Consider the following 14,032-nt stretch of genomic DNA (forward strand, 5'->3'; position numbering starts at 1 on the left):
TAACTAACTGGAATGGTCTTGCAGGAGACCAAAACCCATAATGCATCTTTTCTTTTTTATTTCTCAGCATATTGTAAAAGAAACAAATATTTTTACAGCAATAGTAATATTAATTTTGATTTAGAATTTCTCTATAATTGCAATCTTAAATGCTATTAAATGACCTTTATACCACTATAGAACTATTCTAGAATTTATACACACAAGATAAAAAATCTTTACACAGTCTAGTAATCCCTTGTTCTTTCAACTAGCCCGTGTTTACACTTACTCGTTTACTTAGTAAAATGGTCCTTGCATTCATATTTACTAGGCTCCGTGTAGGCTCTGGGGTTCAGTAGTAAACAAGGTACCACTCTTAGCCTCATAGAGCAGCAGGCTTTTCCAGAAGAAATAACTATAAACTTAGATCTGAAATGTGGCCGAGAATTTGCAGGTGGGATGGGGGATGGTGCTGCAATGCTAGAAGAAATACTTATGGCAGAAGGAACAGCATATGTAAAAGTCAGCTAATTTGAGAGAGCATAGTACATATGGTGAACAGCTAGTGATTTCTGCATGGCTGAATACAGAATACAAAGGATATGGAAAATTCCACGGGAAGGGCTAAAGCATAAGCAGTTAGATTGTGCAACACTCTAGAGCTCTGTTAAGGAATTTGAGATTTATCCTTAGGATAGTGAAGCACTATGGAAGGTCTTTGAAGGAGAATAACATCAGATTTGTATTTAGAAAGATTTCTTGGCTGCTCTATGGAGCAGAATTGGCAGGAGTAAGCCTGGAGGCAATTAAGAAGGTGATGACCTTTGTAATAATTCATATGAGAGATGACATTGGATTGGACAAGTGCAGTGGCAGTGGGAATGGAGAGAGTTGGATAGGTTTAAGAAAAATAGGGGATTAAATCAATAGAATGAATGATTGATTAGATGTGGGAGTAAGAGGGCAAGAGGAGTCAAGGTGACTCTAGCTATCTGACTGGAGCCACTGGGTGAATGGTTGTACTATTCCTTGAACTAGAGAAATTAGCAGGTGGCGTGTTGAAAGTGATTCCTTCTTTGGTCTCTAAAAACTCTTCCTATTGTGAATCCAAGAATTTGTGATTCTTAATTAAGAAAACTCATTCTGTATCCTTAACATTAGACCATTTTTACCGCAACATAGGTAAATATATAAATAGGTCATTCCTGAGATGTCCATATCCCTGGTTACTCACAGACTTCAAAATAATAGTTAAGATTCATTGTTAGAGCTCATTGGCTTATTTGTTAAAATAGAGAGAATATTATTTTCGGTAGGAATGTATAATTTTGTCTAGTTACATACATAACTTTTACGTATAACCCTTTATAGTCAATACAGTCATGTGTTAGATGACTCAAAAAGTAGCTGTAAAGACGACAGCCACTGTTGTCAAGGCTGACAACATAAATATAATATCTAAATAAGTTAATAAATGTTAGAAGTAAACATTTAAGGACTTTCATTCATTGCCAGTGGGAAAGCAAAATGGTACAGCCACTTTGGAAGACAGTGTGACAGTTTCTTACAAAACTAAACATACTTCACCATACGTTCCGTCAGTCATACTGCTTGGTACTTATCCAGAGGAGTTGAAAACTTATTTCCACACAAATACCTACAACAGAGATGTTTCTAGGAGCTTTATTCATAATTGCCAAAATTTGGAAGCAACCAAGGTAACTAACCTTCAGAGGTGAATGGATAAGTAAACTGATACAACTAGACAATGGAATATTATTTTTCAGTGGTAAAGAGAAATGAGCTATCGTCCACGAAAAGGCATGGAGGAATCTTAAATGCATATTACCGAAAATACTTTATACTATATTATTCCAACTATATGACTTTCAGGGAAATGTAAACCTTTGGAGACAGTAAAAAGATAAGTGGTTACCAGAGGTTAGAGGGGGAAAAGGGATGAATAGGGAGAGCTCAGAGGATTTTTAGGGCAGTGCAACTATTCTGTACCATACTACACTATCCTGTACCATACCAAAAAATGATAGGGCACTTCTTCCAGCTACAAGTCAGTACCTAATAATAGATTCATATTACTGAGTAGTTTGGTTGGGGGGTTGTTTTCAATGCAAAATTGATGCAAGCAAATGGAGAGCTAACTCTGTAAGTCAGGAATGCTGTTAAACGTGCGCTGTCGGGTTCACTTTTCCTAGCATTTGGAGGAGGATTTTGAAAAAACTTTGTACTATTTATGACACATTTTTATGACATAACTTTACTCATCTGCCATTTTCCTGCTGGAAAACACAGAAAGACTAAGTAGTTTACCCAAGGTCACATATGGCTTAGTCATTCTATACTTACGCTGCAGAAACAGAAAAGCTAAGGTTCATTCTCCACGTTATGAGAATAATGAACCCTCCTTATTACAGAAAGCACTTTGCATGCTAGAAGGGGTTTCTTTCATGCCATCTTATTTTCCTCAGCCTTTTTCAAGAGAAGGGAGAGTGAATTCCAGGTTGTGACTCAAGTGGATCTTGATATTACTAATTGACACAAGGAACAGAGGAAGAAGAGGTAGCTTCGGGGACATAATAAGGAGTTCAGTTTAGGATACTTTGACTGTTAACCACTTGTGGTAAAGATTTCCAGTAAGCACTTGGAAATGTTGATCTGGAGAGATGAGTGATCAGGCTGGAGTATATTTTTGGAAGTCATTCATGTACGTGGGTAGTGTAAGCTGTAGGAGAGTGTAGAGTAAGAAAAAATGAGCAGACAGAGCCCAGTGGAACAAATATATAGGGAGCAGTAGAAAAAGAGAAACCCATGGAGGTAACAGCAAGCTCCCTTAATAACTGCTCTGTCCATAAGAAGTAGTAGAAAAGAGAAAATACCAACTTGGATACGAGCAGCTGAACTTTCCATCCCCAAATCTTGTTACCACTTGAGGATCTCACCAACTGTTGCTGCTACCATTATGCTGTGCTGGCCTCTCATTTCTTTTCTTTTTTTCCTTTTTTTTTTTAAATATATCTTTATTGATTTCAGAGAAAGGAAAGGAGAGGGAAAGAGAGAGATAGAAACATCAATGATGAGAGTCATTGATCGGCTGCAGCCCGAAACCCGGGGATGTGCCCTGACCGGGAATCGAACTCTGATCACCTAGATCCCAGGTCAACGCTCAGCCGCTGAGCCACGCCCGGCCGGGCTGGCCTCTCATTTCTTACAGCTGAGAGTGTAAGACTTCACAGAATTCTTACAGATGAAAGAAGGAAATCATAAATGGAAAGTTACATAACCAGTTCAGGAAAATATGTGTGTGGCTGCTTTCGTTGCTCATAGACTCTGTTGGTCTTTTAGGGCCCTTTACAGAGTAGAGGACTGCCTCCTCACTGAAACCAGGGTCTGCCTCCACATGGCACAGGTTCTTTCCCTCTTACAAGTGAGGAGAGTCGTTAAACATATCTGGACTGCTAGTCGTCTAGGTTTAAGGTAATAAGGTCTAGAGAGAGGAAAGAGTCCTTTATATTGGTCTAAGTTCCATCTTTCATATTTTCTTCTCATGTCATGAGATGTATTTTCTCAAGGTGATTAACAACGGGATGTCCACCTCCTTCAAGAGAGACAGACCAGTACCCTTTACACACCAGGGTATGACCTTAGTCTGTGGACCCACATGGGTAACCATCTCAGAATACATTTGTCCAACAAAGCAATGAGATAAACACAGCCCTAGCCAGTTTGGCTTAGTGGTTAGAGCACCCGCCCTTGGACTAAAGGGTCCCAGGGTCGATTCTGGCCAAGGGCACATTCCTGGGTTGCAGGCTCAATCTCCTGCCCTGGTCAGTGTGCAAGCAGGAGGCAACCAATTGATGTGTCTATCTGGGTCTTACATCCATGTTTCTCTTTCTCTCCCTTCTTCCCTCTTTCTCTCTCTCTCTCTCCCCCACAAAAGCAATAGAAAAAAATATTCTTGGGTGAGAATTAAAAAAAAAAAAGATAAAAGATAAACACATACTGCAGCAGAGAGACTTTTGCAGTGATCATTGATATAAAACAACTTGAAGAGATTGGTGTCACAGAACACAAGGGAACAAGGAGATTGAAGGGTCAAGTGCTATAGAAAGGTTGAGTGAGTAAAACTAGAAGCAGCTCTTCTACTTTTTTTATATATGTCGATTCTGAGCTTTATGCCTTCAAGTTATTTTTACTTTGAATTATACCCTCCACTGCTCAGTGCTGGTGCTCCTGGAGAGGTTAATTTAGTTCTGTGAGTGGATGTGGAGGGGCCTGGGAGTTTGACCTCACTCCTGCAGGGACACGGGTTCTAGTCAGCTTTATAATTCGGAGAGATCCCCTATGGCAGCTGTGCTGTGTCCTGTGGGCAGCAATCCAGGAGTGAGGAGATGGGGCTTTGAAGCAACTGGTCCTGGTTTCTTCACATTTCTGTTGTTTCCCAGTGGTGTAACTTTGGGAGAATTCCTCAGCCTGTCTTGAATTTTAGCCTCTCAATCTGAACATTGAAGGTGTTGACCCCCAACTTGGTCGGGTTGTGTGTGTGTGTGTGTATGTGGACTGCAATCCTCCTGAGTTCCCCTTGAGTGATAAGTCTTAAAGTCTATATTGGTCTTTAGATTTTTAAATTAAAATTGAAAGCCATACTGATGCAGAGAGACTTAGAGGCTGTTTTTGCTTAGCAAAAATAAGATCAGTAGAGCATTTTGGTACGAACAACTTCAAGTAATTGCTGGAAGAATGTTTCTGCTTGATTTGTATAGGAAGGTTCTCTTCCCCAGTGAATCTTGTTACTAACATTGTTTTGCCCTATTTTGCTCATGTTAGAATAATTGCATAGACCATGAGGCAGGAACCTTAGTAAAATAGATGTACCCTCTTCCCCACCTTGTAATTTATATCTTTCTTTTAGAGAATTTTGTTGATTTCTAATGTAGGATTTTTTTTTTTTAAGAGAGTAAGGGGAAACACACATAAGAAAGTGGTTTTCTTGGGTACATTAATTGGTACCCCTATGTGAACTAACCTGAGTAGTGTTTCTGACTCCCTATATAAATTTTGTGTGTGTGTGTGTGTGTGTGTGTGTGTGTGTGTGAGTATTGTCAGCAAAATTAATGAATGGAAATGGAGGGAAAGGTGTATTTTAATTCTGTGCAAACAACTGCTTCTTTGAGTCATGCAGCAGAAATTTTCAGTTTGAATCATCATAGAACTCTGGCTCTGTAGTATTACTTGTCAGATATAAATATTTTATTGGTAGGTGACTTTCTTTTGTTCCTGAAGGCAACAGGTGGCTCTCTGGGAGTCTCTGTAGCAGAGAATAAGTTCTTTAGCAATAGGGGAAGATTTGTTTTTCGTGTGATAAAATGCAACATGAATAATAGCATTAATATACTTTCCCACAAATAATTGGATAAGCAAATCTCAGAAGATAGATATCTAATAATATTAATAATGCGTTGTGATTAATGTAATAAAATAATTCACATTTTATATATGAGGGAACCTTTGCTTACAGAAATTGTAATTTGCCCTAGGCTGCTAGACCCTAGATATTCAACCAGAGCTAACCAAAGCTAAAACCTTGTTTTCTTGGCTATAATTTTTTGAAAATCACTTATATATTTTCCAGAGTAATAAAAATCATTTACTAAGCACTGATGAACACGTGGTATTTATTTTATTATTAACCAAAAAAATTATGGAACATTTCCTCTTAGAGAATTTTGTGAAACCAGTTAAACACTTCAGTGACTTTTAAAGTTTGTTTCTTGTTTCATATTTTATTACAAAAGGGATAGTATTATTTCCAGTGGAAGTGGGTTTCTTTTAGAGTCACAAGGAAAACGTTCCGGAGACCCAGGTATGGGAGAATGTGAAGCAGTGACAAGGGTTATTGAAGTTGAAGTAAACACAAAGTGCTGTCGTGGATTTAGCTCCATCTGCTCTGGAACAGTTAATTCTTGTCTTCATCAGGCCCAGAAATAGGGCCAGTGTCCAGACATTTTGTGCCATTAGTTTAGTCCAGTCTAGTCCCTGTCCTTGTCCAGCTAGCTTAGCTTCAGTTCCTTGCTGCCCTGCAGCTGGCGCGCTGTGCCCAGGCCCACGCTTGGAGTCCTGGTGGCTGCTGGGACCACATGGTAGCTATGAAGAGAAAATGGTGAGTGCACGTTACCGGAGAAAGAAGAGAGAAGCTTTGTTAAGCTTCACAGGCTTGAGAAAGACCAAATGTCATTTCAGACTAAGCAATCGGCTTCCCAATCTTGCCCACACTGGCGCTGGGTCCTAATCAACTCATTTCCTAGATCTTGGGCACAGTGGGTGGCTCTGTGTCCCTTATCCAATCCAATTGTTTTCCCAGGCAAGACTGACAGGCCTCTGTGGTCACTGTCTTAGTTCCTACTGCACATGCCTCATAGTCAAAACACCTCCCTCATGCCATCTTGGCTCCTACTGCGCATGAGCCCAGTGGAAAAATCTCTCCTGCTGTTTTTATTCCTCCCCCATAATGATCCTTCCTGCTCACTAAGGGAGATTAGGTCCCCAGGGTGGAGTGTGCCCTGGGGAGTGTGTGAAGCTGTTACTTCTAGTAAAGCAAGCACCACTCATTGGTGGATTCAGCTCCCCCGTTTATTGTGCGTAATGTCTGATGCCCTTTGTTCCTTCCTTTATTAATATCCAGCTACCTAGCTAACAGTATGGCAAGCATAGATTCAGAGGAAAACACTTGCTTTGTTTCTTGTTATCAGAGGACTGTAGATCTGGATTCACTGTTAGGTTATTTTTGTAAGTAAATACTCCACTGTTGTATTCTGCACTCGGTGGTAGGATGCACAGAGCCTAATTAGACTTTGGTCTTTGTCCTGAGTTCCTGGCACATTGTAGGCACACTGGAAATTTACTTGAATGAGTTAATATCTCCTATCTTAAAAAAAAACCACCAAAACATTTCCCTTGATCCCATATTTTCCTCCAGCATTATCCATTTCTCATCTTGCCAGCAAAACTCAGTTATTTGTACTTTCTGCCTCTGTTTCCTCTCTTGTGTTCTGTCTTGGATAGCACCACTCCACAGAAACAAACTTCTTTGTTAAGGTCACAGTGTCTTCCATGTTATAGCTCCCTCCTTGTTAAAACATTTTCTCCCATGATGACCATGCTTCTGTTTTGTTTTGTTTTCTCTTACTGGCTGCTTTTTCTCATTTACCTTTTTGCCAGTTCCTCATCTCCCCAACCTCTTACTGTTATGTGAGTCCCCTAGGGCTCTGATCCTGGCCTCCCTGTCTTCACCTACATTTATTTCCTAGATGGTCTTATCTAACCCTGTGGTGGTGAATACCATCTATTTAATATTCATCCCTGAATTTCTGACTTTCCCTGAATTTTAAATTCATATATCTAAATGCTTACTCAAAAATTTCACTTGGATATCAAATAGGCACCTCAGACGTAACATATTCAAAACTGAATTCCTATTCCAGCCCCCTAACCCCCCCACCTCCACCTCCACCCCTAAACCCTCTCCTTCTCCATTGTTCCTCTTCAGTAACTAGCCATACCATTCAACCAGGTGCTCAGACCCAAAACTGTAGTATCATGATATCCTTGACAACTCCTTTCTCTTACATCTAATCTGTTGGCAAATCATACCTTTTATGCCTTCAGAATTATTTAGAATCTTATTACTTCTCACCACCCTAACACTACTTCCCTAATCCATGCTGCCGTCATCTCTTGCCTAGATTATTGCAGAAGCCGCCTAATAGGTCTCCGATTTCACTCTCACCCACTATAGCCTGTTCTCTCCGATGCCAGGGTGATCCCTCTAAAACAAATTCACTTCTCTGTTTAAAAAAGGGACATCTGTAATATTTTAAACAAATAAAATTTAAAAAAACAAAAAAAAACCACTGCAGTTACTTCCCACGATAACTTAGCATAAAATCGAAAGTTCTCACCATTGTGTGCAAGGTGCCCTGTTTTATCTGGCTCCTAGTTACCGCCCTGACCTTGTCTTCTGTGTTTGCCTCCTTGCTACATCTCAGCCGTGACAAGCTCATATCTCCTGAGGGATTCTGCACTTGCTCCTTCCCCTGCCTGAAATATCTTTTCCTGAGGTGACTTCATACGTAGAATTAAGAGCACAAACTCTGGAGCCAGACTGCTTCGGTTTGAATTTTCTAGTTGTCTTACGTTGGACAAGTTAGTTAACCTTATTGTGCCTCAATTTCTATATCTGAGAACAATAGTAGTACCCACTTCATTGAGTAATTATGGTGATGGTACGAGTTGATACATGCAGAGCACTTAGACTAATCCTGCCATATAGTAAACTCTGTGGTAGCCATGATGATTATTACTTCATGATGATTATTACTTCATCAGGTCTCTACTTACATGCTACCTGTGCAGAGATGATTTAAATAGTGGTAGAAGCATCAGAATAAATGATAAATATGCCTCCTGGGGGGATCTGCTTGGAAGAGGACAGCTCACTGTGATATAATGACAGCTCATGTGTGCAGGTGGATGTCACAGTTGTGCCCGTTCATTTAGTTACCAGCCTGTAACTTCCCACATACCCCCCACCCATTTCTCTTTCCCTAGTCAATCAGTTTTGTAGGACTCACTGCTGATCAGTATTCCCAACTCAGATCGTGCTAATTCCTATGTGGATGGACATACGAAGCAGAAGTTACCTCACCACCCCTTTGCCCCCTCAGCATGGATTCCATGGGCAGCATCCAGAGCTCTCTATTTCCTCCCCTCACCTTTAGCAAAGTACTGGGGGAAATTTTGTTATCCTGAATATTCTGACCATTTATTACATGTGTGTGCGTGTGTGTGGTGTGATGTGTTTTAACTTTAGAGAAAAGAGGAACAAAATGAAAAAGGGACAGGGCACAGCAAATTAATTAACTTTTTAAACTTACCGTCTGTGTTCATTTTTTCTATCAGCAAACTTTCTTTAAAATATCTAGGATTCCGTAGTATCCTTCAGGGACAGGCGGATAGGGAAATATCGTGAGATTGGGCCTTGTTTTGTAAAGAAACACCCTGGTCAGAAGTAGTCTGTTGTGGAAATGGTTAACGAGGGAAGGAACTCACTGGGGCCCTAGGAGTGAGAAGGTTCAGAGAGGAGGTAAGTGAAGAAATATGTAACAGGGCTGCCCAGGCTGAGAAACAGCTTCAAGGTTCACAGGTCTCACCATGCACAGGCTGTAGAAATCCTCTGCAGTGGCTTGGAGCTCGGGGTAGGGGCCCTGCTCCCAATGCCAGTTGAGAGGAAGCTTGGAGCCTCTGAAAGGCTGGATCTCATGCTCCCAGCCACAGTGAGAGGAGTGTTCTTGGTTCTCTAACATCATTGCTTATGTATAATTCTCTGTATAACTGGCCAGTAAATTGACCTGGAATGACTTTGATATTTTTCTTTTCTTTTCTCTGATGAAATCAGAAACAAGGGCCCTTTGAAGTAATTGGAACTATTGGTAAATACTCCTAGTGATACCCTGAATGCAGCGAAGAGTCTTCACCTTAGTCAGGGCAAAGTAGGCTTTAGATAAGAGCCTATTGTTAGACCAGTTAATGAATTAGTTTCCCCACTCTGTGTTTCATTTTTGTGAGAGATGCTTAGCATCAGTTGTAAAGTTCATGCTTCCTTTTCCAAATGGGGAGATTTTGTGTCATGTTCTAATACTACTCCACTCAGCTACTACACTAATGAGTAGTCGTTACTCCTGCAACTAGAAAGAGGGAATACATGTACTGTGTATTTAATGAGTGCAGTCTGCTTCTTGAATTCTTTCATGCTAGTACCGTGACAATTGTTTGCCTCCCAGAAGTATGCAGTGTCCCGGAGGAGCACCCTGACTTGTGTGCCCATAGGGCACCCTCAGCCAGGCTCGTCACACCTAGATGTGTGTGGGGGCTGTTCAGAGGTCTGTCTGCTTTGGTCTCTGCCCAGATGATGAATGTCAGTTCACAGTCCTGACTGTCCCTAAAGATCAAAGTAACTTCCTTGGTGGTTTTAGGGCACTTTTAGTCATTTATGATGACTCAGTTTCTTTATTCCATCAGTTCAGGAATTCCATAGGCAGCTTTCCCTGGCTCTTAGGACCCTGCATTATCATTATTTGACTCTTTAATGGAGACTCTGACATCTCATTAAAGATGCTTGAAAGTTGTAGACATTTAGGTATCCCATAAAAACATCCAGAAGTTTTAACACTTTTCAGCGCTGCTCAGTTACAGAGCTCTAGTGTGAATTTTTTCATAGCCTGTGTCCTCACTGTCGTAAACTTCCCTCCAAAAGTTGACACTTCTGAGTTATTAGTGCTTAAAAGGATAGTTTGATTAAGTGGAATCTTGGTAAAGAGCAAACTTCAGCTTATGCTTGCATAGTGACTTACAAAAGGTAGACTACTTATAATATTGGGTATAACTATATGCTTTTGTCCTTACCTTAACTATTGGATTTTAATTTTTAAAACAGATGTGGTTTTTAGAGCAGTTTTAGATTTACAGAAAAATGAAGAAGGTAATACAGAGTCTTCATACCCCCATCCCCTATCCACACATGTAGTTTTCTCTATCATTAACATCTTCTAGTAGTATAATACATGTGTTCCAATTAATGAATCAATTTTGATACATTATTGTTAACTAAAGTCCACTCTATTCAGATTTCCTTAGTGTTTATTTAATGTGCTTTTTCTGTTAGAGGATCCTATCTAATATATCACATTATAGTCAGTTGTCATGTCTCCTTATGCTCCTCTTGGCTATGACAGTTTCCCAAACTTCCCTTGTTATTGATGATCATGACAGTTTTGACAAGTACTCCTGAGGTATATTGTAGATTCCTCCTCTTGGAGTTTGTCTGATGTTTTTCTCCAGATTACACTGGGGCTATAGGATCATATGATGATACTATGTTTAGCCTTGTAAGAAATGGCCAAACTGTCTTCCAAAGTGGCTGTACCACTTTGTATTTCCACCAGCAATTTATGAGAGTTCTGTCACTTGCATACCTGTCAGCGAGTCAGTTTTTTGGACTTCAGCCATTCTGATAGGTGTGCAGAGGTTGGGTTATATTTTTTAATTTAGTCTTAGTACCATATTTCGTTATATCTGACTATGGAAACAGCTTCCTCCTGGTATTTCTCTTCAGATTAGCATTAAGGAAAGTATGTGTGCCTTTCTCCATTTGAATAACTGTTACAGATGTTTAAATAGCACTTCACTTATTATAATAAAATACAATTACCTATTCTCTTTGCTTTCTTATTACTAATAGCTTATAACCTGCATACTGTGTTAAGTTGCATTCCATTGATGTTAATGTCTTATGTTTAATTGCTTTTGTTTAATTTTTTTATTCTCATTTTCCATTCTTCAAAGTCAGTTTTTTTGCTTTTTTGTTTGTTTGTTTGTTTGTTCATAAAGCTTTTTTGTTTCTGTTACATTATGTAGTTTTGTACCAATGGCTAGAAGCAGATCGTCATGGCAAGAGCCAAGATGCTGCAAATACGACCTCAGGTAAAAATAAAAAGTCGAGGTGTTAGAAATCATTATTTTAATTCACCCAAGCCCATCGTAATTGTTTCTTTTTTTAGTTTTTCTTGGGCAAAAAATAGGTATTGTTTTGTATTTCTGTTCTCTCATCTGCATCCTAATTTTCTTAAAGACCAAATTTGCTTCAAGCCTTGAAAAAATTATTCATGATCCTTTAAGCTCTCTTGGCAGATATGTCCTATTATTTTTAGGAGGAAAGACCTCATTGCAACTTAGGTTTAGTGGGAGATTACTTGACTATTACTTGAAACTAAGTTTATATATAATTGTAGTGGGGAAAACTATATTAATATTTGCACAAATTTATCCTTGTTCATTTCAGGATGATATCTGAAAGTGGATTTTAAGTAAAGGATGCTTATATATAATTTCCAATTCCTGGGAATCCAAATCCTTAAACTGATTCATTTCTCCTGCTAAGTCCCAGTAATAGATTCTAAGTTAGAGATTTATTAAAACATGAGCTCAATGTGAGAAGTTAAGGTTGTTCCCCCATCTCACATCTCCAAAAGGCATCTCCAGATTTTCTTCTCTGGGTGGTACTAGTAGAAATAGCTGCATCCACTCATTTAGAAATCCTTAACAGTGCTACCAAAATTTCTACATAGTTTATTCCCCTGATGTCCTTCAAAATAATATTTGCCAAGACAGCTGTATATGTAGCAATGATCTTTCCCATTGCCCCCCCTCCCCTGGCAGTCTAATGAGAGGTGGCGGTGGTGGTTCTGTTTTTCTTTTGTTAGATTTGTGTTTCTGTTTCATGGGGTTTTTTCGGTTTTTGTTTCTGTGAAATTTTTTCTTTCTGGAGGTGGTTTTCCTTCTCTCTTTTCTGGTGATTAATTGGGCCTCAAAGGGTGTGGTGTTCCTTAGTTAACAGAACAATTATATTGAAAATGGCACTTTTGTGACTTTTCTGATTTATCTTCTGTCCCATTAATATCGATATATGAATGAGGATAATGTTACTATTTTAGCTGAACTCAGGCAGGAATCATTTAAAGGTAAGTGTTTCAAGGAGTTGTATCCTGCATATGTGCCGTTTCTTCTGCCCCACAGCGTTTCCTATTTTATTTACATTCATGGATAATAAAAACAAGCACTTGGGTATTTGAGGGTGGGCGAAGGAGAGTGTTGCTTGATGGCTATATATTTTCTGAGGATATCCTCCTGTTGCTGTGTCAATAGCACAGTCAGCAGATAGACCTTTAGAACCAGGAGGAAGTTTCTGTTTTATTTTTTCTCTGACTTGAGATGAAGTAAAAAGTGACCTTTTTTTAAAATGAAGTGACTAATCTAAAAATCTTAGTGTTTGCATGAGAATACAGTATTAGCTTAAAGATGTCATTCACCCTTCCTGAAATCAGCCATTCTGAACCCTCTTTTCTTCAGACACATAGGCTCATGGACCATTTCACCCTTTCCCATTGTCTTTTTGATGTTTACACACTCTAGAAGCATGGTGCAAAAACTGATAAACTTTACTTAGGGATGCCTTTGACATTTGTCTTCTAGAAGTGAAAGCTCACTACTCCACCTCTTAGAAGATGGAAATATGGGGTAGAAAGATACAGAAATGACTTGCTTGCCTAAATAAGTAAGAGGTATGAGCCCAACAAAAAATGATCATTAGCCAAGGACTTAAATTAGAAACAGGAGGTTACTTGCAACGAATCTATTTAAATTATGTGCCTTTATTCAAAAAAGCTCCTGGGTATTTTATATTGCAGTCTCCAGCAAGATTTTAGAGTGTGCCTTTACCCTCCTGTGATCTGTTAAGTTTTGCACTAAAAGGTGTTTTAATATTCACCTTTTTGTATTTTTACCAAAAATGGAAACAGTTTGACTACATGTCCAAGCATGACTTACAAATTGCCTTATGATATTTTTACTTGTATAAATACTGGTAAGTGGCATTTGTCTTTTGCTATAGCAGTTTGTGTTTTACGCTTAAAAAAGTAAACTTAAAAAGTACAAAAAACACAGGAGACAGAATAAGGTCTTTTCATCCCTCATTCTCAATTTTTTGACATTGAGAATTTAAGATCTATCTACATTAAAATAGTTTATGAAACTAAGGCATTTGTAGATAACAGGTCTCATGGGAGTTAATTTGGTGAAGGAGATAAAGAATTTAGCTGACAGCTATTATTAAATTTTCTTATATATAACAATCAAAGTATAGCCTACTTTTCTTCCCAGATTTTTGACAGGTGATGAATTTGGCTTAGAATAAATTTTTTAAAATATATTTTTTATTTATTTTAGGGAGAGAGGAAGGGAGAGGGGAAGAGAGAAACATCGATGTGACAGAGAAAATAGACTGGCTGCCTCTTGCACGCCCTCCACTTGGAATTGAGTTCACAACCTGGGCATGTGCCCTGACAAGGAATCAAACCAGCGACATTTCTGTACACGGGAGGATGCTCTGCCAATTGAACCACACTGGCTAGGGTGGAATAGA

At 39.1% G+C, this 14,032-nt stretch overlaps 1 protein-coding gene across 4 annotated transcripts in view; it reads left to right on the top strand.

Annotated features, from left to right (window-relative positions):
• The window catches only part of DENND5B (DENN domain containing 5B), a 153,878-nt gene that overhangs the window by 48,894 nt on the left and 90,952 nt on the right, over positions 1-14,032 (top strand). For 3 of the 4 annotated variants that reach the window (XM_087814737.1, XM_087814734.1, XM_087814736.1), the window contains exon 2: positions 11,470-11,535. The exons of the other annotated variant lie outside the window; for it this stretch is intronic. In XM_087814737.1, coding sequence (XP_087670863.1) covers positions 11,470-11,535 — 66 coding nt within the window. The remainder of the gene's footprint in view (positions 1-11,469; positions 11,536-14,032) is intronic. 4 annotated transcript variants of the gene reach the window in all.

The sequence above is a fragment of the Miniopterus natalensis genome, chromosome 2 (genome assembly GCF_054644295.1).
Source record: "Miniopterus natalensis isolate mMinNat1 chromosome 2, mMinNat1.hap1, whole genome shotgun sequence".
Lineage (NCBI taxonomy): Eukaryota > Metazoa > Chordata > Mammalia > Chiroptera > Miniopteridae > Miniopterus > Miniopterus natalensis.